The sequence below is a fragment of the Lepidochelys kempii genome, chromosome 2 (genome assembly GCF_965140285.1).
Source record: "Lepidochelys kempii isolate rLepKem1 chromosome 2, rLepKem1.hap1, whole genome shotgun sequence".
Taxonomy (NCBI): domain Eukaryota; kingdom Metazoa; phylum Chordata; order Testudines; family Cheloniidae; genus Lepidochelys; species Lepidochelys kempii.
The window spans coordinates 250,061,299-250,084,034 of NC_136381.1; the positions used below are offsets into that span (position 1 = coordinate 250,061,299).

At 42.9% G+C, this 22,736-nt stretch overlaps 1 protein-coding gene across 3 annotated transcripts in view; it reads left to right on the forward strand.

Annotated features, from left to right (window-relative positions):
* PTPRN2 (protein tyrosine phosphatase receptor type N2) overlaps positions 1-22,736 on the forward strand; it is a 1,057,407-nt gene that overhangs the window by 458,891 nt on the left and 575,780 nt on the right. For all 3 annotated transcript variants that reach the window (XM_073334545.2, XM_073334547.2, XM_073334546.2), the window contains one exon: positions 18,976-19,062. In XM_073334545.2, the coding sequence (XP_073190646.1) occupies positions 18,976-19,062 (87 nt within the window). The remainder of the gene's footprint in view (positions 1-18,975; positions 19,063-22,736) is intronic.

The window sequence follows — 22,736 nt, forward strand, 5'->3', positions numbered from 1 at the left end:
CACAACCCTTTTTCAGAATACAAATTGGCCTGATAAAATATCAGTGAGGTCAAGAGTCCAGCAGGATTTTTAAAAATGGATTAGACATTTTTATGGCTAATGAGAATATCCATAATCACACAAGGTAGGATTATAGAATTAATAATTACATGTATTTATTTTTGAAAGGAACAGAAACCATCATGCGTTAGGGAGTAAGGCTACAACTGATTGATTTCTCCACTTCATCTTATCTCTGGATGGAGTAGAGAGGGTGTGGGTGGGGGCGCAGGTCCCCACTCAGAGAGGCCCAATGCTGGTGCAAGTTAGCAATGCGTTGGACAGCACTTACTTATGCTACTAGCATAAAGTGTCAATGTACTAGCTGCACCTTAAACCCTTCCATGCCGGTCCCTCTGAGTGTACTGTAATGTTAGGTCTTGTGCCCTATCTTTTCTCCCGGTCTGATAGGACCATAGGCTGCAGCCCCCTGAGCACCAGCCTTGATTAATCAGCAGGCCTGTGTTCAGCACGTGCAAGTCTTTCCTACAGGAGCTCAGGTTTCAGAGTAACAGCCGTGTTAGTCTGTCTTCGCAAAACGAAAAGGAGTACTTGTGGCACCTTAGAGACTAACCAATTTATTTGAGCATGGGCTTTCGTGAGCTACAGCTCACTTCATCGGATGCATACTGTGGAAAGTGTAGAAGATCTTTTTATATACACACAAAGTATGAAAAAATACCTCCTCCCACCCCACTCTCCTGCTGGTAATAGCTTATCTAAAGTGACCACTCTCCTTACAGTGTGTATGATAATCAAGTTGGGCCATTTCCAGCACAAATCCAGGTTTTCTCACCCCTCCCCCCCCACAAACCCCACCTTGATTATCATACACATTGTAAGGAGAGTGGTCACTTTAGATAAGCTATTACCAGCAGGAGAGTGGGTTTGTGTGTGTGTGTGTGTGGTGGGGGTGAGAAAATCTGGATTTGTGCTGGAAATGGCCCAACTTGATTATCATACACATTGTAAGGAGAGTGATCACTTTAGATAAGCTATTACCAGCAGGAGAGTGGGGTGGGAGGAGGTATTTTTTCATGCTTTGTGTGTATATAAAAAGATCTTCTACACTTTCCACAGTATGCATCCGATGAAGTGAGCTGTAGCTCACGAAAGCTTATGCTCAAATAAATTGGTTAGTCTCTAAGGTGCCACAAGTACTCCTTTTCTTCCTACAGGAGCTGTGACCAGTGACTAATGCAGTGACCAGACAGCTTTCTTAAAATCTTTCTTTAAATTTAACAGTAGGAAGATTGCAAAGCCTAAGAGAAAATAGAGGATTTTAAAACAACAAAAGGCCTGTACTGATGTCTGTGTTACTTACAGGCTTACCTTCCTTTGGCAGAGACTTAGGCAGGTCCCTCTTTACTCCAAACCCATGGTCTCTGGGGTGTGTGTCTTTGGGAACCACTTCTCATGAGCAACTCCAAGTCATCACCCTCTCCCTTCCTTACGAATACTGCTTTTATCTCCCCAAACCCCTTTGTCTTGTTTCCAGGGCTTTTTGGTTCTCCTGTGTTCCCCTCTGATCTTACCTAGACAAACTGGTCCACTGAGTTCAGTAGGGGGTAAGAGGTAGGACATCAAAGAAAATGGGTCTAGTATTATCCCACAAGAGTGGTCAATGGGTGGCTATCTGAAGCTAGTGTGTAGGTAGAGCCAACCTCTGAATTAACCCCTTCTGTTCATATAAGAAACACGATAACAAACAGATGGGACATATAATATTAATAAGTTCTTACAGAGCAGCTCAAAATCTATCCCATATATTACCTCAAGATCCAATGCCCACTCCCTGTCCTTCCCAAGCCCTGTGCCTGGAATGCAGCATTCTCTCCATGCAACATTACACTCGGGGCAGCCTGTGCAAGAAGCATCAAAGTGGCAAGATATCTGCCAGCAGAGTATCCAGCTCTGGTATGCTTATGCAGCACGAGATGGCCTTAGCATACAGGAGAATCTGGTCCTCAGTTTTGTTTAATCAGAAACGTGGCCTCTAGATGAAACAAAATGATGTCCAATTTTTCTTGCATCTTTCCCATCGTTTATTTTTTAAAAAAACTTTTCCATACACTTTTCCAGACCTGTATTTTATATTGAGATTTTCTAATTTTGGCTTACAGTTCACCCTGCTAAGAAAGGAGTCTTTGAAGTTAGTTTTATGTCATTGCAAGGGGGCATCATTGCAAAATAACAATGAAATTTTATATCATAGGGGTAGCCGTGTTAGTCTGGATCTGTAAAAGCGGCAAAGAGTCCAGTGGCACCTTATAGACTAACAGACGTATTGCAGCATAAGCTTTCGTGGGTGAATACCCACTTTGTCGGATGCATGTAGTGGAAATTTCCAGAGGCAGATATAAATATGCAAGCAAGAATCAGGCTAGGGATAACGAGGTTAGTTCAATCAGGGAGGATGAGGCCCTCTTCTAGCAGTTGAAGTGTGAACACCAAGGGAGGAGAAACTGCTTTTGTAGTTGGCTAGCCATTCACAGTCTTTGTATAATCCTAAACTGATGGTGTCAAATTTAATCCTGAGGTGATGGTGTTTCTCTTTGAAGTCCTCACCCACAGGCAACCCACCAACCTGAAGCATATTCTCACCAGCAACTACACACCGCACCATAGTAACTCTAACTCAGAAACTAATCCATGCAACAAACCTCGATGCCAACTCTGCCCACATATCTACACCAGCGACACCATCACAGGAGCTAATCAGATCAGCCACACCATCACCGGTTCATTCACCTGCACGTCCACCAATGTAATATACGCCATCATGTGCCAGCAGTGCCCCTCTGCTATGTACATTGGCCAAACTGGACAGTCCCTACATAAAAGGATAAATGGACACAAATCAGATATTAGGAATGGCAAAATACAAAAACCTGTAGGAGAACACTTCTACCTCCCTGGACACACAATAGCAGATTGAAAGGTGGCCATCCTGCAGCAAAACAATTCAGGACCAGACTTCAGAGAGAAACTGCTGAGCTTCAGTTCATTTGCTAATTTGACACCATCAGCTCAGGATTAAACAAAGATGGTGAATGGCTCGCCAACTACAAAACAATTTCTCCTCCCTTGGTGTTCACACCTCAACTGCTAGAAGAGGGCCTCATCCTCCCTGACTGAACTAACCTCGTTATCCCTAGCCTGATTCTTGCTTGCATATTTATATCTGCCTCTGGAAATTTCCACTACATGCATCCAACAAAGTGGGTATTCACCCACGAAAGCTCATGCTCCAATGCATCTGTTAGTCTATAAGGTGCCACAGGACTCTTTGCCGCTTTTAATGAAATTTTATGTATTTCAGATGATAAAATGCACATGTCTTTAAAAATGAATAGGGAAAAAAATTGACCCAAATCAGCATTAAAACATTCTCTAATATTTGACTGCCTTGTCCTAACTCACTCAGCCATCCTCTACTGAAGAAGCCTGGGCAAATGTATAAGTTTCACAATGTGTATGGAGGGTAATCAAAATCAGGCTTTGTCAGACTAAGCTGGAGAGTAAATTCCAGAGGCAAGGACCCACCACTGAAAACATCCTGACTAGTGCTGGTTGGGAAATGGTTCTCCCATCCCACAGATATTTTCAAGACTTAAAGTATTAATATTTATTATATTATAAAATATTTCCATTCCATATTGGGATAAACCTGAGACCTTTCAATATTTTCCACAAAATGACAGAGAGGGAGAGAGAGAGAGAGAGAGAGAGAGAGAGCGCACGAGAACACACACATGCATGCAGCGTACCCTAGATAGCCAATAGGCTCGTGGTTAGGGCAGCTGCCTGAGATATATGTTCAAGTCCCTATTCTAAACCAAACAAGCAAGCATGTGAACTGTGGTCTCTCTCCACAGTGAGAGGAGAGTGTCTCTTTCTCTTTTTTCCCTCCATCATGGAAATAAAAATAAAAAACCTTCCCAATGAATCTGAGTTGAGATGAATCTGATCCTTTCCTGAGAAAATATTTGTTTTGGACAAATCTGCATTTCTCAATGAAAAATTGTGTCTCAGAAAAATTCCCAACCAGCTGTAATCCAGACCCTGGATGAGCACAATCAGTGACTCTTAACTTGAGTGTCTCAAATGGAATATTATTGTTATCACTTGAGCTGCTGGGTTAAAACACAAAGAGGACAAGGATCTCTAAGGTATCCGTGAACCAAGCCATAAAGGACTTTTATATCCCTACCAATATCTTCAACTGGAAGCTGTTTACCTTTAATCTCACAGTCATTCTGTATATGCTACTTTCATTGCCTGGTGTGCTTAAGTGTATAATAGAGGCTGGTTACCTAAGGTAATCATGCAACAAGTTTTGCATGTGGAGCTTCTATTTGGCAATGCATCATTTTTTTACATTGTTATCCATGTGGAAAACAAACAACTGTTCCATTAAGACTCTTTCCAAGATTTAAATTGAAAATACTGAATGCTGAATCTGAGAATTTAGTTAAGATTTCACTGGGGATTAGACAGACATTTAGTTTTAAGGAGTGTAATTCCCAATGTCAGGCTTATTTCTGTGCTGTAGGTTATTCCTCATTTTTTTGGAAAATTATTCACATGAACTAATCTGACAGAACTGGATGGATATCCATTACTGTGCTGCATTACGTTTCTTAAAAATGTATTGCAAAGGCACTGTGTACAGTTTGGGAAGGACAGTACATAAATTGAACAGTGGCACATGCGGATTTTAAGGCTCAGTAAGTGGTTTTTGGAACACACTTGGCAACTCTGAGAAGGAAAAACAAATAAGAGCAACTGCTTGTGAGGCTGACAACCTTACTGTGAAACACATATTGCTCTCTTTGGACTAGAGTGGGCCTGGCAAATATTAACAATCAAGCCATCTGTACAACTAAATCAAACATTTTCACTAAAAATGGACCAGTTTATGGGATCGTTTTCACAAGAAATGTAGAAAAAACATTTTTCATCTCTGTTTTTTCTTCCCCTTTGCCATTACCCTGTCGCTTTTATTAGTAACTGAGTGCTATTCTGTGCTAGGCTGAGGGAACTGCCATATTGCTCAGTGGCATTTCCTGCAGGACTCACCTCGCTCCTTTTTTATGTATTTTTGTCCTGTTCTCTGACCAGAAATTGCAAACATACCCTTGAACATATAATCATTAGATCAACTCAAGAGAGATGTAATCTATCAACTTCAAAGTAGCCTCTGCGTATTCTTATTCCCACTGCTGAGCTTTGAAATGTCTTATAGAATCTTACAGATTCTTATAGAAATCTTATAGAAATGTTATAGAATCTTATAGAAATCTTATAGAAATGTCTATTGGAATGTTACAGCGCCAAATATGTAATTAAGGCACCAAGCTAAACTAGGACTGGGATCAGGATCCAGCGTTCAGCTCTGTTCTTTAAGTAATGGAGTCAGAGAAGATTTTGTAATGTTAAAAATGTATCTTTTTGTCAAGCCACACCTTAATTGCTGGCTGCCTCTACTGCATGCTCCCCACATCTGACCCCAGGGAATGTGTACAATCCTTCTGGACTGCCATGAATGCTGCTCTTTACTCTTGTGACCACTGCAGAGCTAACAGATCAGAGGGAAGGGGAACTGGGTTGTATTCCTCATTCAGCATCAACTGAATAATATTCTGAATTCCTCGTAGGCTATGTCTACATTCACTTTTGTCAGTAAAACTTTTGTCAGTCAGGGGCGTGAAAAAAACCCATCTCTGACCAATATAAATTTCACCAACAAAAGTGCCGGTGTGGACAGCGCTATGTCGGCGGGAGACCGTCTCCCGCCGACATAACTACCGCTGCTCATTCAGGGTGGTTTAATTATGCCAACAGGAGACCTCTCTCCCATTGGCATAGAGCAGCTACACAGGAGATCTTACAGCGGTGTAGCTGCAGCGGTACAGCTGTGCCGCTGTAAGGTCTTAGTGTAGACATAGCCTTAGTTACATATGTTTAATCCCACTGAAGGCAGGGGGGTTGCATAGATAACACTGAGGACATAATTTGGCTAGCAAAACCTTTATTTCTTTTGCTGGTGTATGAGAAGGAAATGGCCTGGTGTGACTATGAGGCACTTGCAAGTGGAGTTTGTAAAACCAGAGGGCAGGAAAAAACTTCTTTTTTTTCTCGTAAATTGAGCAGATTAGCTGTGGAAGTCATTGACAGATAATGAGAGTGGAACTCCACGATGCCCTTATTAGAGTCATTTTAGGTGTAGAACTGCTCTTTAAAAATCACGTTCTAACAGCGAGGGCTCTGTGTAAACGATTGCAATGTAGCGAGTGGTTGGTGTGTTTGCCGTGCTCTCTGTTTTTCTCTCATTTCAGTGTTCAGTACATTGTGCGGCAAAATTTCCAAAAGTGGTTGCCTTATGTTAGGTTTCTTAATCCATATTTGGGCATCTAAATAGATGGCCTGATTTTCAAAAGGGCTGAGCAGGCAGCAGCTCCCATTAAAAGTTTTTGCAGTTTTAGATCAGGCCCTTCTCTAATTAAAATAGCATGATAGCCCGGTCCTGCTGTCCTTACTCAGACAAACCTCCGAATGAAGCCAATGGGAGTTAATTAAAGTACATATTGGTTTTTCCTGAGCAAGTAGTTCTGGATTGGGCCCTTGATTTTTAAAATGACAAATGGGGATAGGGAAGTTTCTGCAAAGGGAGCTGTGATTAAGTCATGGTGCCAAATGTTGCCACTGCAGTCTTGGTTTCAACAAAGAAGCCATTTCATCTGAGGGGATAATGTAACACCATCATCTAATGTTTGCTATTTTAAATAGAAAAATGAGCCTCATGATGCAGCAGGTACAGCTGTATGCCAGAGTAGTGTGCCTAATGAGGCTGGGAAGTGAGGTACAATAAAGAAAGTGGTGAAAGATTTTGGAGAGTGAAGACTCAGAGCCTGATTTTAAGAGAGTATAATCTATATCTATTTAACCCACCAGTAAATTGTATGTATTTCCTTATGCTCTTTATAACTTCATTCTTCTTAGCCCTTTAAACAAAGTCTGTTTTACACATGATCTGAGATAGACTGTATAAGAACACTGACACTGGTTCAATATACATTTTTTGTTAGCTCTGTGAGCTTTCAATTGAAAAATAATGTTTAAATTGCTGGTGACAGAAAGAGAAGGTGTTTGAGGATAATCCGATGGAAGTAAGGTGCTTTGTTTCAATAATGAAATGCTGGTTTACACAGTAATGACCCTTGGGCAGGAGAGGGAATGTATTTTAATGGATGGTGACTTTTAGAGTTACTTATTAAGCACACTACAAAATGCAGAATGACTTTATATATCGCGAGCTGTAAAGTTTATACGGTATAGTATAGTCAGTAGTTGTGTTTTATTCTCCTGCGCTTTGCTTGCTCTCAAATCAGCCTTAAAGGACAGCCTATATAGTGGCAGATGACACCAAGCTGAAAGGTGTCAAAAATAAAATTAATTTTATTTTTGACACTTTCCAGCTTGGTGTCATCTGCCACTATACATGTGATCTTAAACATAAAAACAGAATGGTATGTAGGGTTGGCTCTTGAACAAGAGGCCTTGTGTACACTAGAGCAGTGGTGGGCAACCGCACACAGCCCGTCAGGGTAATCTGCTGGCGGGCCGCCAGACAGTTTGTTTACATTTGCACAGTTGCCCGCAGCTCCCAGGGGCCTGGAATGGCGATCTGCGGCTGCTGGGAGCTGCAGGCGGCCGTGCAAATGTAAACAAACTGTCTCGCGGATTACCCTGATGGGCCACATGTGGCCCACGCTCCACAGGTTGCCCACCGCTGCACTAGAGCATTTTGGCATTGCAGTTAGCTAGCTATTCTGTTACCATGTACTACAAGTGTTTTGCACGTGCTCTGTGCTATATGTCATCCACCACAACATCATTATACTACTGCCATACCCATGTACACAGGAAATGCAAGGGTTGCAGGTGCAATTTGTTCTCCCAGATACAATCCTACAATGCCACTGCCTACCCCTTTGACTATTCAGAACATTGTCTCTGTCACCTACTAATCATAGAGTCATAAAAATGCAGGGCTGGAAGGGGCCTTGAGAAGTCACATTGTTGACTTATGAGGAGAGGCTGGAACTGGGATTGTTTAGTCTGCAGAAGAGAAGAATGAGGGGGAGATTTGATAGCTGTTTTCAACTACCTGAAAGGGGGTTCCAAAGAGGATGGAGCTAGACTGTTCTAAGTGGTAGCAGATGACTGAACAAGGAATAATGGTCTCAAGTTGCAGTGGGGGAGGTTTAGATTGGATATTAGGAAAAACTTTTTCACTAGGAGGGTGGTAAAGCACTGGAATGCGTTATGTAGGGTGGTGGTGGAGTCTCCTTCCTTAGAGGTTTTTAAGGTCAGGCTTGACAAAGCCCTGGCTGGGATGATTTAGTTGGGGATTGGTCCTGCTTTGAGCAGGGGGTTGGATTAGATGACCTCCTGAGGTCCCTTCCAACCCTCATATTCTATGATTCTATGAAGTCAAGTCCAGCCCCTGGCGCTGAGGTAGGACCAAGTATATATAGACCATCCCTGACAGATGTTTGTCCAACTTGTTCTTAAAAACCTCCACTGATGGGGATTCCACAACCTTCCTTGAAAGACTACTCCAGAGTATAACTACCAGTATACTTAGAAAGCTTTTCCTAATATCTAACCTAAATCTCTGTTGCTCAGATTACGCTCATTACTTCTTGTCCTGCCTTAATTGGATATGGAGAAGAATTAATCACCCTCCTTTTTTGAATGGTCCTTAACATATTTGAACACTTATCAGCTTCCTCCCTGCCTCAGTCTTTTTTTCTTAAGACTTAATATGCCCCATTTTTAAAAAGTTTTTTCATAGGTCAGGTTTTCTAAACCTTATATAATTTTTGTTGCTCTCTTCTGGACTGTCTAAAATTTGTCCACATCTTTCTTAAAATATGGTGCCCAGAACTGGACACAGTACTCCAGCTGAGGCCTCACAAGCGTCTAGTGGAGCAAGACAATTACCTCCCATGTCTTAGCCCTGGTCTACACTAGGACTTTAGGTCGAATTTAGCAGCGTTAAATCGATGTAAACCTGCACCCGTCCACACGATGAAGCCCTTTTTTTTTACTTAAAGGGCTCTTAAAATCGATTTCCTTATTCCACCCCGACAAGTGGATTAGTGCTTAAATCGGCCTTGCCGGGTCGAATTGGGGTACTGTGGACACAATTCGACGGTATTGGCCTGCGGGAGCTATCCCAGAGTGCTCCACTGTGACCGCTCTGGACAGCACTCTCAACTCAGATGCACTGGCCAGGTAGACAGGAAAAGAACCGCGAACTTCCTGTTTGGCCAGCGTGGCAAGCTGCAGGTGACCATGCAGAGCTCATCAGCAGAGGTGACCATGATGGAGTCCCAGAATCGCAAAAGAACTCCAGCATGGACTGAACGGGAGGTACGGGATCTGATCGCTGTATGGGGAGAGGAATCCGTGCTATCAGAACTCCGTTCCAGTTTTCGAAATGCCAAAACCTTTGTCAAAATCTCCCAGGGCATGAAGGACAGAGGCCATAACAGGGACCCGAAGCAGTGCCGTGTGAAACTTAAGGAGCTGAGGCAAGCCTACCAGAAAACCAGAGAGGTGAATGGCCGCTCCAGGTCAGATCCCCAAACATGCCACTTCTATGATGAGCTGCATGCCATTTTAGGGGGTTCAGCCACCACTACCCCAGCCATGTTATTTGACTCCTTCAATGGAGATGGAGGCAACACAGAAGCAGGTTTTGGGGACGAAGAAGATGATGATGATGATGGTGACAATGAGGTTGTAGATAGCTCACAGCAAGCAAGCGGAGAAACCGGTTTTCCCGACAGCCAGGAACTGTTTCTCGCCCTGGACCAGAAGCCAGTACCCCCCAAACCCACCCAAGGCTGCCTCCTGGACCCAGCAGGCGGAGAAGGGACCTCCGGTGAATGTACCTTTTAAAATACTATACATGGTTTAAAAGCAAGTATGTGAAAGGATTAATTTGCCCTGGCATTCGCGGCTCTCCTGGATGTACTCCCAAAGCCTTTGCAAAAGGTTTCTGGGGAGGGCAGCCTTACTGCGTCCTCCATGGTAGGACTCTTTACCACTCCAGGCCAGTAACATGTACTCGGGAATCATTGTACAACAAAGCATTGCAGTGTATGTTTGCTGGCGTTCAAACAACATCCGTTCTTTATCTCTCTGTGTTATCCTCAGGAGAGTGAGATTTCATTCATGGTCTCCTGGTTGAAATAGGGTGCTTTTCTTCAGGGGACACTCAGAGGTGCCCATTCCTGCTGGGCTGTTTGCCTGTGGCTGAACAGAAATGTTCCCCACTATTAGCCACGGGGAGGGGGGAGGGTTGAGGGGGTAGCCACGTGGTGGGGGGAGGCAAAATGCGACCTTGTAACGAAAGCACATGTGCTATGTATGTAATGTTAACAGCAAGGTTTACCCTGAAAGAATGTAGCCACTGTTCTATAAAATGTGTCTTTTTAAATACAGCTGTCCCTTTTTTTTTCTGCACCAGCTGCATGTGTTTCAATGATCACAGGATCTTCTCCTTCCCAGAGGCTAGTGAAGATTAGAAAGAAAAAAAAATGCACTCGTGATGAAATGTTCTCTGAGCTCATGCTGTCCTCCCACACTGACAGAGCACAGACGAATGCATGGAGGCAAATAATGTCAGAGTGCAGGAAAGCACAAAATGACCGGGAGGAGAGGTGGCGGGCTGAAGAGAGTAAGTGGTGGGCTGAAGACAGGGCTGAAGCTCAAATGTGGTGGCAGCTTGATGAGAGAGGCAGGATTCAATGCTGAGGCTGCTGGAGGATCAAATCAGTATGCTCCAGTGTATGGTTGAGCTGCAGCAAAGGCAGCTGGACACAGACTGCCACTACAGCCCCTGTGTAACCAACCGCCCTCCTCCCCAAGTTCCATAGCCTCCACACCCAGATGCCCAAGAACGCGGTGGGGGGGCCTCCGGCCAACCAGCCACTCCACCTCAGAGGATTGCCCAAAAACAAGAAGGCTGGCATTCAATAAATTTTAAAGTTGTAAACTTTTAAAGTGCTGTGTGGCATTTCCCTTCCCTCCTCCACCACCCCTCCTGGGCTACCTTGGTAGTCATCCCCCTATTTGTGTGATGAATGAATAAAGAATGCATGAATGTGAAGCAACAATGACTTTATTCCCTCTGCAAGCAGTGATCGAAGGGAGGAGGGGAGGGTGATTAGCTTACTGGGAAGTAGAGTGAACCAAGGGACGGGGGTTTCATCAAGGAGAAACAAACAGAACTTTCACACCATAGCCTAGCCAGTCATGAAACTAGTTTTCAAAGCTTCTCTGATGCATACTGCGCCCTCCTGTGCTCTTCTAACCGCCCTGGTGTCTGACTGCGCGTAACCAGCAGCCAGGCGATTTGCCTCAACCTCCCACCCCGCCATAAACGTCTCCCCCTTACTCTCACAGATATTGTGGAGCACACAGCAAGCAGTAATAACAGTGGGAATATTGGTTTCGCTGAGGTCTAAGCGAGTCAGTAAACTGCGCCAGCGTGCCTTTAAATGTCCAAATGCACATTCTACCACCATTCTGCACTTGCTCAGCCTGTAGTTGAACAGCTCCTGACTACTGTCCAGGCTGCCTGTGTATGGCTTCATGAGCTGTGGCATTAAGGGGTAGGCTGGGTCCCCTAGGATAACTATAGGCATTTCAACATCCCCAACAGTTATTTTTTGGTCTGGGAATAAAGTCCCTTCTTGCAACTTTTGAAACAGACCAGAGTTCCTGAAGATGCGAGCGTCATGTACCTTTCCCGGCCATCCCACGTTGATGTTGGTGAAACGTCCCTTGTGATCCACCAGAGCTTGCAGCACTATTGAAAAGTACCCCTTGCGGTTTATGTATTCGCTGGCTTGGTGCTCCGGTGCCAAGATAGGGATATGGGTTCCATCTATGGCCCCACCACAGTTAGGGAATCCCATTGCAGCAAAGCCATCCACTATGACCTGCACATTTCCCCGGGTCACTACCCTTGATATCAGGAGATCTTTGATTGTGTTGGCTACTTGCATCACAGCAGCCCCCACAGTAGATTTGCCCACTCCAAATTGATTCCCAGCTGACCGGTAGCTGTCTGGCGTTGCAAGCTTCCACAGGGCTATCGCCACTCGCTTCTCAACTGTGAGGGCTGCTCTCATCTTGGTATTCATGCGCTTCAGGGCAGGGGAAAGCAAGTCACAAAGTTCCATGAAAGTGCCCTTACGCATGCGAAAGTTTCGCAACCACTGGGAATCGTCCCAGACCTGCAACACTGTGCGGTCCCATCAGTCTGTGCTTGTTTCCCGAGCCCAGAATCGGCGTTCCACAGCATGAACCTGCCCCATTAGCACCATGATGCATGCATTGGCAGGGCCCATGCTTTGAGAGAAACCTGTGTCCATGTCCTGATCACTCACTTGACTGCGCTGACGTCGCGTCCTCGCCTGGTATCGCTCTGCCAGGATCTGGTGCTGCATATAATGCTGGATAATGCGTGTGGTGTTTAATGTGCTCCTAATTGCCAAAGTGAGCTGAGCGGCCTCCATGCTTGCCTTGGTATGGCGTCCGCACAGAAAAAAGGCGCGGAACGATTGTCTGCCATTGCTCTGATGGAGGGAGGGGTGACTGACGACATGGCTTACAGGGTTGGCTTACAGGGAATTAAAATCAACAAAGGGGGTGTCTTTACATCAATGAGTATTTCAGGCAGGACTTCACGGAGGGTTCCAATAAGAAATGGTGCACCTAAGTAATTGTTCTTATTGGAACAAGCAGGTTGGTCTGGCCTCTGATTGATACATGGCTAGATTTACCTCGCTGCACCTTCTCTGTGAGTGACTGCAGTGTGACCTAGAGGAATGAGTCCCGGAGACGGGGGAGCGGGGGAAGCAAATGAGTACAAAACAAATCTGGTCTATTTCTTGTTTTGATCCACTCCATCTATCTTTTACATCTTTGGCTGGCAGCAGACGGTGCAGAAGGACTGCAAGCCATCCACATCTCATGGCTGCTCGGCAGAAGATGGTGCAGTAGGACTGCTAGCCATCCTCATCTCTTGCCTGCCTGGCAGAAGATGGTACAGTAGGACTGCTAGCAATCCATATCGCCTGCCTGCTCACCATAAGATGGTTCAATAGGACTGACTGCAGGACTAAAGAGAATGACCTGGTCAAGTCACTTCTAATGTAGTCCCTGCACCCATGTCTGCCCAGGCGCTCCTGGCCGACGTGACCAGGAGCACCTCGGACATGATGATGACAGCTACCAGTCCTACTGCATCATCTGCTGCCACAAAGCAAGGGGTTGCTGCTGCTGTGTAGCAATGCAGTACCACGTCTGCCAGCACCCAGGAGACATACGGTGACGGTTACCTGAGCGGGCTCCATGCTTGCCTTGGTATGGCGTCTGCACAGGTAACTCAGGAAAAAAGGCGCAAAACGATTGTCTGCCCTTGCTTTCCCGGAGGGAGGGAGGGAAGGGGGGCCTGACGATATGTACCCAGAACCACCTGCAACAATGTTTTAGCCCCATCAGGCATTGGGATCTTAACCCAGAATTCCAATGGGCAGCGGAGACTGCGGGAACTGTGGGATAGCTACCCACAGTGCAACGCTCCGGAAGTCGACTCTAGCCTCGGTACTGTGGAAGCACTCCGCCGAGTTAATGCACTTAATGCACTTAGAGCATTTTCTGTGGGGACACACACACTCGAATATATAAAAACGATTTCTAAAAAACCGACTTCTATAAATTTGACCTAATTTCGTAGTGTAGACATACCCTATCATACAACACTTCTTGTTAATACACCCCAGAATAATGTTAGCATTTTTGCAGCTGCATCACATTGTTGACTCATTTTCAATTTGTGATCCACTGTAACTCCCACCTAGCTAGTTATTCCCCAGTTTGTAGTTGTGCATTTGATTGTTCCTTCCTAAGTGAAGTACTTTGCACTTGTCTTTATTTAATTTCATCTTGCTGAATTCAGACCAATACTCCAATTTGTCAAGGTTGTTTTGAATTCTAATCCTGTCCTCCAAAGTGTTTTCAATCCCTCCCAGCGTGGTGTCATCTTCAGATTGTATAAACACATTCTCCACTCCATTATCGAAGTCATTAATGAAAATATTGAATAGTACCGGATGCAAGACTCACCCCTGAGGGATCCCACTAGATACGTCCTCCTAGTTTGACAGTGAACCATTGACAATTACTATTTGAGTATAGTCTTTCAACCAGTTGTGCACCCACCTTATAGCAATTTCATCTAGACCACATTTCCCTTGTTTGCTTTTGAGAATGTCATGTGGGGAACTGTATTTAAAGCCTTACTAAAGTCAAGATATATCACATTTACCCCGCCGCCGCTAGGCCAGTTACTCTGTCAAAGAAGGAAAGTAGGTTGGTTTGGAATGATTTGTTCTGGACAAATCCATGCTGGCTATTCCTTATGATCCTATTATTCTCTCGGTGCTTATAAATGGATTGTTTAATAATTTGTTCCAGGTATCCAAGTTAGGCTGATTGGTCTATAATTCTCTGAATTCTAATTGGTCTATAATTCTCTGAATCCTCTTTGTTCCCCTTTTTAAAGTATTGCCCTTCTCCAGTCCTCTTTCCTTGCACTTCTGTGTGTACTTGCTATTACAGTAAAAATCTACCTCCTGACAGCAATCATCCCCCTACATTTAAACCAGCATCTTTGGAAGGAAAGGATCTAATTAACACATAAGCCCCTGAGTCACTATGACAATCTACTTTCATGGTTATCTGTAAATAATCAGAGTTCTATCCGCTGTCAATCCTTGAAATGTAAGGTGTTTTTTTTTATGACTAATCCATGGTATTTTTTTTCTCGCAGAAGTGCTTATATTCTTTACTTTACTTTTACACAGGAACATCTCTGCCTTTTACATGTAGAAGAACTCTTAAGTTTATATGGTACCCTGAGGTGGTACCTCTGTCTGTGTGACAGGATGTCCCTTGAGCATTTTGGGTTAGGACTATAGGAATGTGAAGAGAAGCTGAGTAATTCTGTCCTAACCAAAGTCTAAATGAGATATCCTAGGGCACTGTAGGCAAAACACAGTAAAATAAATAAATAAAAGTGCTCATTGCAGCCCAGTAGACAATACATAAAACGATGATGATTGATAAAAACTTGCAGGTGAAATCTTTCATTGAAATAAGTAAAAACAATAAATAAAGTAGGTCCTGGAAAATCTTTCTTTTTCTTTTTTTCCTTCTTGGCCTACATAAAGAAATCACCTTTAAGAGATTTCTTTTTTCCCTCTATCACCCCCTCCTCTTCCTCCAAAGTTTCGAAGTAAAAATGTAGGGCCTGATCCTCTTCTCACTTTACTGCATTGGCTTCACTAGAATTCTTTCTGATTTACACTGGCATAAATGAGCTGACTCATGCTTTTAAAGTTTAATTATATGAACACTGGGGTTTAACAATGTTGAAAAGCACCCTTTAATCAAATCCATAAGAACATAACAATAGCCATACTGGGTCAGACCAAAGGTACATCTAGCCCAGTATCCTGTCTTCTGACAGTGGCCAATGCCAGGTGCCCCAGAGGGAATGAACAGAACAGGTAATTATCGAGTGATCCGTCCCCTGTCGCCCATTCCCAGCTTCTGGCAAACAGAGGCTAGAGACACCATCCCTATCCATTCTGGATAATAGCCATTGATGGACCTATCCTCCATGAATTTATCTAGTTCTTTTTTGAACCCTGTTATAGTTTTGGACCTTGATAACATCCTCTGACAAGGAGTTCCACAGGTTGACTGTGCGTTATGTGAAAAAAAGGCTTTCTTTTGTTTGTTTTAAACCTGCTGCCTATTAATTTCATTTGGCGACTCCTAGTGTTATAAGGAGTAAATAACATTTCGTTATTTACTTTCTCCACACCAGTCATGATTTTATAGACCTCTATCATATCCCCACTTAGTTGTCTCTTTTCCAGGCTGAAAAGTCCCAGTTTTATTAATCTTTCCTCATATGGCAGCCGTTCCATACTCCTAATCATTTTTGTTGCCCTTTTCTGAACCTTTTCCTATTCCAATATATTTTTTTTGAGATGGGATGACTACATTTGCACGCAGTATTCTAGATGTGGACACACCATGGATTTATATAACGGCAATATATTTTCTGTCATTATCTATCCCTTCCTTAATGATTCCCAGCATTCTGTTTGGTTTTTTGACTGCCGCTGCACATTGAGTGGATGTTTTCAGAGAATGATCCACAATGACTCCAAGATCTCTTTCTTGAGTGGTAACAGCCAATTTAGACCCCATCATTTTATATGTATAGTTGGGATTATGTTTTCCAATGTGCATTACTTTGCATTTATCACCATTGAATTTCATCTGCCATTTTGTTGCCCAGTCACCCAGTTTTGAGAGATCCTTTTGTAGCTCTTTGCAGTCTGCCTGGGACTTAACTATCTTGAGTAGTTTTGTATCATCTGCAAATTTTGCCATTTCACTGTTTACCCCTTTTTCCAGATCATTTATGACTATGTTGAATGGGACTGGGCCCAGTAGAAACACCTGGGGGACACCACTATTTACCGCTCTCCATTCTGAAAACTGACCATTTATTCCTACCCTTTGTTTCCTATCTTTTAAACAGTTACCAAGCTATGAGAGCACTTTCCCTCTTATACCATGACAGCTCACTTTGCTTAAGAGCTTTTGGTGAGGGACCTTGTCAAAGGCTTTCTGAAAATCTAAGTACATTATATCCACTGTATCCCCCTTGTCCACATGCTTGTTGACCCCCTCAAAGAATTCTAGTAGATTGGTGAGGCATGATTTTCCTTTACAAAAACCATGTTGACTCTTCCCCAACAAATTAAGTTCATCTATGTGTCTAACAGTTTTGTTGTTTACTATAGTTTCAACCATCTGCCTGGTACTGAAGACAGGCTTACTGGCCTGTAATTGCTGGGATCACCTCTGGAGCCCTTTTAAAATTTGGCGTTACATTAGCTATCCTTCAGTCATTTGGTACAGAAGCTGATTTAAATGATAGGTTACAGACTACAGTTAGTGGTTCTGCAGTTTTGTATTTGAGTTCCTTCAGAACTCTTGGGTGAATAGCATCTGGTCCTGGTGACTTATTACTGTTTAGTTTATCAATTTGTTCTACAACCTCCTCTAATGACACCTCAATCTGAGACAGTTCATCATATTTGTCACCTAAAAAGAATGGCTCAGGTTTGGGACTCTCCCTCACATCCTCAGCCATGAAGACTGATGCAAAGAATTCATTTATTTTCTCCACAATGGCCTTATTGTCCTTGAATGCTCCTTTAGCATCTCGATCGTCCAGTGGCCCCATTGGTTGTTTAGCAGGCTTCCTGCTTCTGATGTACTTAACAAATTTTTTGCTATTACTTTTTGAGTCTTTGGCTAGCTGTTCTTCAAATTCTTTTTTGGCCTTCCTAATTATATTTTTACATTTAGTTTGCCAGAATTTATGCTCCTTCTGTTTTCATCACTAGGATTTAACTTCCACTTTTTAAAGGATGCCTTTTTGCCTCTCACTGATTCTTTTACTTTGTTGTTTAGCCACGGTGGCACTTTTTTTGTTATCATCTATGTTTTTTAATTTGGGGTATACATTTAAGTTGAGCATCTGTTATGGTGTCTTTAAAAAGTTTCCATGCAGCCTGTAGGGATTTCACTGTTGGCGCTGTACCTTTTAAATTTCTGTTTAACTAACCTCCTCGTTTTTGTGTTGTTCCCCTTTCTGAAATTAAATGGAATGTTACAGTGTTGGGCTGCTGTGGTGTTTTTCCCGCCAGAGGGATGTTAAATTTAGTTACCATATATTATGGTCTCTATTACCAAGCAGTCCAGCTATATTCACCTCTTGGACCATGTTCTGTGCTCCACTTAGGACTAAATCAAGAATTGCCTCTTCTCTTGTAGGTTCCAAGACTAGCTGCTCCAAGAAGCAGTCATTTAAGGTGTCAAGAAACTTTTAAGCCCCCATCCAGATAGGTTTGAAAATGTTGTATCTGTTGGAGTTATTGAACATTGCTGTCAATACATCACAGATAGAAAATGTAATGTTTGCAATACATCTTTCGAGTTATAAGAGAGCCTAAAAAACTCTTAACTAATAACCTGAAACTTTTTATAAATGAACATTTTGCATGTAGCTAAATGCTTTCTTAAATGATAACACTGCACATGTGATACGCTTGATTGCAACTTGTTTTCTAAATTAAAAAATGTAAATGTGGCATTGAGAAAATTTAAAAAGATTGAAGGCAGGTTATGTCAGCAGCACACACACACCAAAGTGTCTTCCATCTATCTAATCAGCCTCTCCTCCTCTGTGTGCCTATCTCCATTGTTTACTTTCAAATCCATAATATTTTTGCATCCTTTCCCTGGGTCAGGATTCATTAAAAAAAACTAATGAATTTAAAAATATGCTTTTCCCTTGTCCATTTGATACAGAGCCCTGCAATTTGACTTTCATTGTTTGTTTCCATCCTTGTCTCGCCAATCCTTTTCACTCTTTCTTTCTGTTTACTTTATTACATTTTTTATTGAGGCTTGAGATGAAACGGTCACTGCATCATGGGCCCATTACACTTCCTAACAATTCCATTTACACCTTATTGTTTGTCTTATTGCTGGAAAATTCAGGTGATTCATCATGCCTGAAGAAGCACCTGATCCCAATTCCCTTGATATCACAATCGCTATGTGACAGGAATACTGTAAGCAGTAATTTTCAGACCCTGACAAGCCAAGGTGATAACTCTTTGGGGACATTTTGCCTCTCAAGTATTGATGAGTTCCATTTTCATAATGCTGCATTTTCTTTTTCCCTTTCAACAGCCCGCTGAATGTGGAAAAGGGTTTGGAGTTAATAAAGGATGTGGCAGATCTCCTGAAGCTGCAGATGAGTGACTTTGACGATGTCAAGTATGTATATGGTGCTCATCCCTTCTATTTTATATGTTTTTTCATTGTTATTCTTTAATATGTATTTTCTTAAGGGAATACCTAAATTTTTATCATCAAAATTCATCATGGGGGGGGGAGAGAAAGAGAAGAATATCCTGGCGTTGTTTGCCAAGTTTTGTGTACAGTTAGCAATAGCCTACTTAATAAAAATGATCTGATGCAGTCCAAAAGATCTCCATATTACCACTAGTATAAGGTAAAAGGGAAAATTATAATCTTCAGAGTGCTGTATAAACATTAACTAACTTCACCAGAACTCTGTAAGATAAGTATTGTAAGGGGTATTATACTCAATTTCATAGAAGGGGAGGTGTAGTGTCCGAGGTAGAGTAGAACTCAGGGGTTTCTGACTTTGAGTTTTGTGCATGGAACACTAGATTATGTCTCCTTCAGGGGTCCAGCCTTGTTTAAACATTGTTTTACTTTTCTGCATTTCACACTGACTGATTATATGCATGTTCATCTGGTAAATTGGACAGGTAGTGACCTGACAGATCTGGTACAACGAAGATATTGCTTAAATTTTCTAAGGTGGAAATGTTTGCACAGGAACTATAGCTCCTCCATGAGAGAAAGTTTAAAAAAATAGAACTCAACAGAATTTAATAGAGAGCTAATAAGGACATAAAGGTTAGTGCATGGGAGGGTTTGGCAGCTTTCAGAGAAATTCTGACATGGGAGACGATATTTGGGAGTTTTTTGATAGTCTCTTTAATTCTTCTGCCAGGTGGTGTTGGCAGCAGAAATGGCCAGGTTTAATTTTCTAGAAATTTCCTTAAAGACTTAACTAACACTGGCTTAAGCCCCCACCCAGAAATCTGGGAACCTACATAAACCACCCTGGCTGCCCCTTATGGGCAGTTCTTGCAAGCGCTGAGTCCAGAGGTTATAACAAAGAGAACTTTGGAGGTGTAGAGGGGGAGGTAGACAACACAATGAGTTGGTAAAACCACCAAGTAACAAATTATATGATGTAATACTCCCACCTTCCAGGATGTCTTAAAAGTAGTACTCACCTTGGTCCTTCTTTGGCCATTATGAGTGACTAATGTGTTCTGGCCACTTCCTACCACCTCAGCTCCCTGCTCACAGTTAGCTAACCTGGACTGGAGAACTCCAAGGACTCTATCTAACAGGTTGCTGCTGCCTGGGCAGCTCTGGGGGCTCCTCTCCCTAACTCAGCTGGAGTGATTTCAGCTTTAATTGCTGGGTAGGGATGCCCACACCAGAGTCCCATGGATAGACTGCTGCTCTGTCTGTGGTTTCAGTCCAAGCTGCCTACCTCTTCCACTGCTCTGTGCCATCCATCACCTCAGAGGTGCTACTGCCACTGATGCTCTGCATCATCTGTTGCCACCAAGCTGCCACTACTGCCTTGAAGCTGCCTAGACAATGCGCTGTTCAGCAGTCTCAGCTCAACTCTCAGGATGAGATCAGTGGTGTCTGGGACACTTGACAGAGTCCTCACCGGCAGAGAAGCACTTCCAGCAGCTGTCAGGAGCCTTTTCCCTCTCTTTCTCCCTTACCTCTGTCCATGCTCCGTTACTCAACTTCGCCTGATCACAATCTCGGTCAGGATGACCTCAGGCACATTCAGTATCTTGTCCTTGTATTTCCCAACAAAGTCAATTGCATTTAATTGCTCCTAAAGGCAAAACTAAACTGCATTTTATTCAGAATGCACCACGCCATCACATAATATGCAAATGAAGCCTGACCCATTCAGTCAATTCTCCTTGCCCTCTAACTGATGCTGGCAGAGATCTCCCTCGCCAGTGAAGCCCCTTCCTATCTGCAGATCTTAAGTTGTTGTGGGCCGTTCTTCTCCCATTTCACCAGCAGATGACAATATTGAGCTCCCTTCTCTCTAAAGCTTCAAGCCACAGGCTTTACGTCTGGAAGGATATGGTAGGTGCTTATTTGTAGTGGGACTCAGGGACTGACTGCTTTTAGCCCCTTAATTGTGTTGCTGCACTGCGGTACTCTCCTCAATCTTTCCTGCAGTTGCCCTCACTCTGTCTATATGTGATGGTACCAGTAAATGTCATTAGTTTTCCAGTGCTATACCTTTGACTTACAGGAGGTAAATGTAGCTCAATGGCCAGCTAATTTACCCTACATCGCCATATATCTCGTTTAATCACTGTGGTTATTCTAGCACATGCCAAGAGAAGATTCATAGCTTCCAAGGCTAGAAGGGAGCACTGCGATTATCTAGTTTGACCTCCAGTATAACACAGGCCATAGAACTTCCCCCAAAATAATTCTTTTGAATCAAGAGTATATCTTTAAAAAATATTCGATCTTGATCTAAAAATTGCCAGTGGTGGAGAATCCCACCTATGGTTCCTATGGTTAATTGCCCTCACTCTCAAAAATGTATGCCTCCTTTCCAGTCTGAATTGATTTAGTTTCAACTTCCAGCCATTGGATCATTTTATATCTTTTTCTGCTAGATTGAAGAGCCCATTATTAAATATTTGTTGTCCATATAGATACTTACAGAGTGTGGTCAAGTCGCCCCTTAACCTTTTTTTTTTTTTTTGTTAAACTAAATAGATCGAACTCCTTGAGTCTATAATTATAAGGCATGATTTTTAATCTTTTATCATGTTCATGGCTCTTCTCTGAACCCTTTCCAATTTATCAATATCCTTCTTCAATTGTGGGCACAAGAACTGGTTACAGCATTCCAGCAGTGGTCACACTTTGCCAAATATGGAGGTAAAATCCATTCTCTACTCCTACTAAAGATTCCCCTGTTTATGTGTCCCATGATTGCATTAGCTCTGTTGGCCAGAGAGTCACATTAGCAGCTCATGTTCAGCCCCAATCAGGAGCTTCATAGGCTGGGTTCTTTGTGAGCTAGAGCTTCGTGAGCCCTCTTCTCCTCTGGTTGAGGTAAGCTGCGGTGTGTTGCCCATGGTCTGAGCGCTTCCTGTGGAGTTCTGGGCCTGGGTTTGATGCTTGCGCCCGTTCCCCCTCTCCCCAGGCAGTTAGCAACTTTTTAAAAGAATGGAGTATGTAACTGGGTGGGGAAACCATTCAGTAAGTCTGAGGTCAGTTGAAGGAGATAGAAACAAAGAGGAAGTAGGGAGGAGCTTGACATATTTGGCTAATTCAGAGACTGACGTGGCAACACAACATGTGAATAAGACTAGGAAATGAAATTTTCTCTCTCTCTTCTCCGTCCCCAACATAGTATATGGTATGATGGTGACAGCACTATTTCCTGTGTCAGAGATCCTTAAACTTTTTGTCAACTTTTTTGGGCAAACATAAGTTTTACTAATGAAAACTACAGGGTTAATTTCAAAGACCATGCAAAAGCAGCATGTTTAATAAGAATTATTTCTGAGACGTGCACCATAGCAAATTTAAACAATCAATTCTTCTAAGGGACCTATAATCTAGAACTCTCAATTATTTCACGTACATTTTTCTGTGATGTAATAATTTTGAAAGGATTATTTCACAGAGGCGATCTTATTGTTTTGTGGTCAGTTTTGCCGCTGAATATTTATAGTATGTGCCTATATTTTAGCTTTTCCCACTGTTCTGGAATTTGGTTGAGTGAACAGTTGCCTTTGCAGCCTATTCCGATGTTATTTCTTGATTAGTTGATGCAAGGT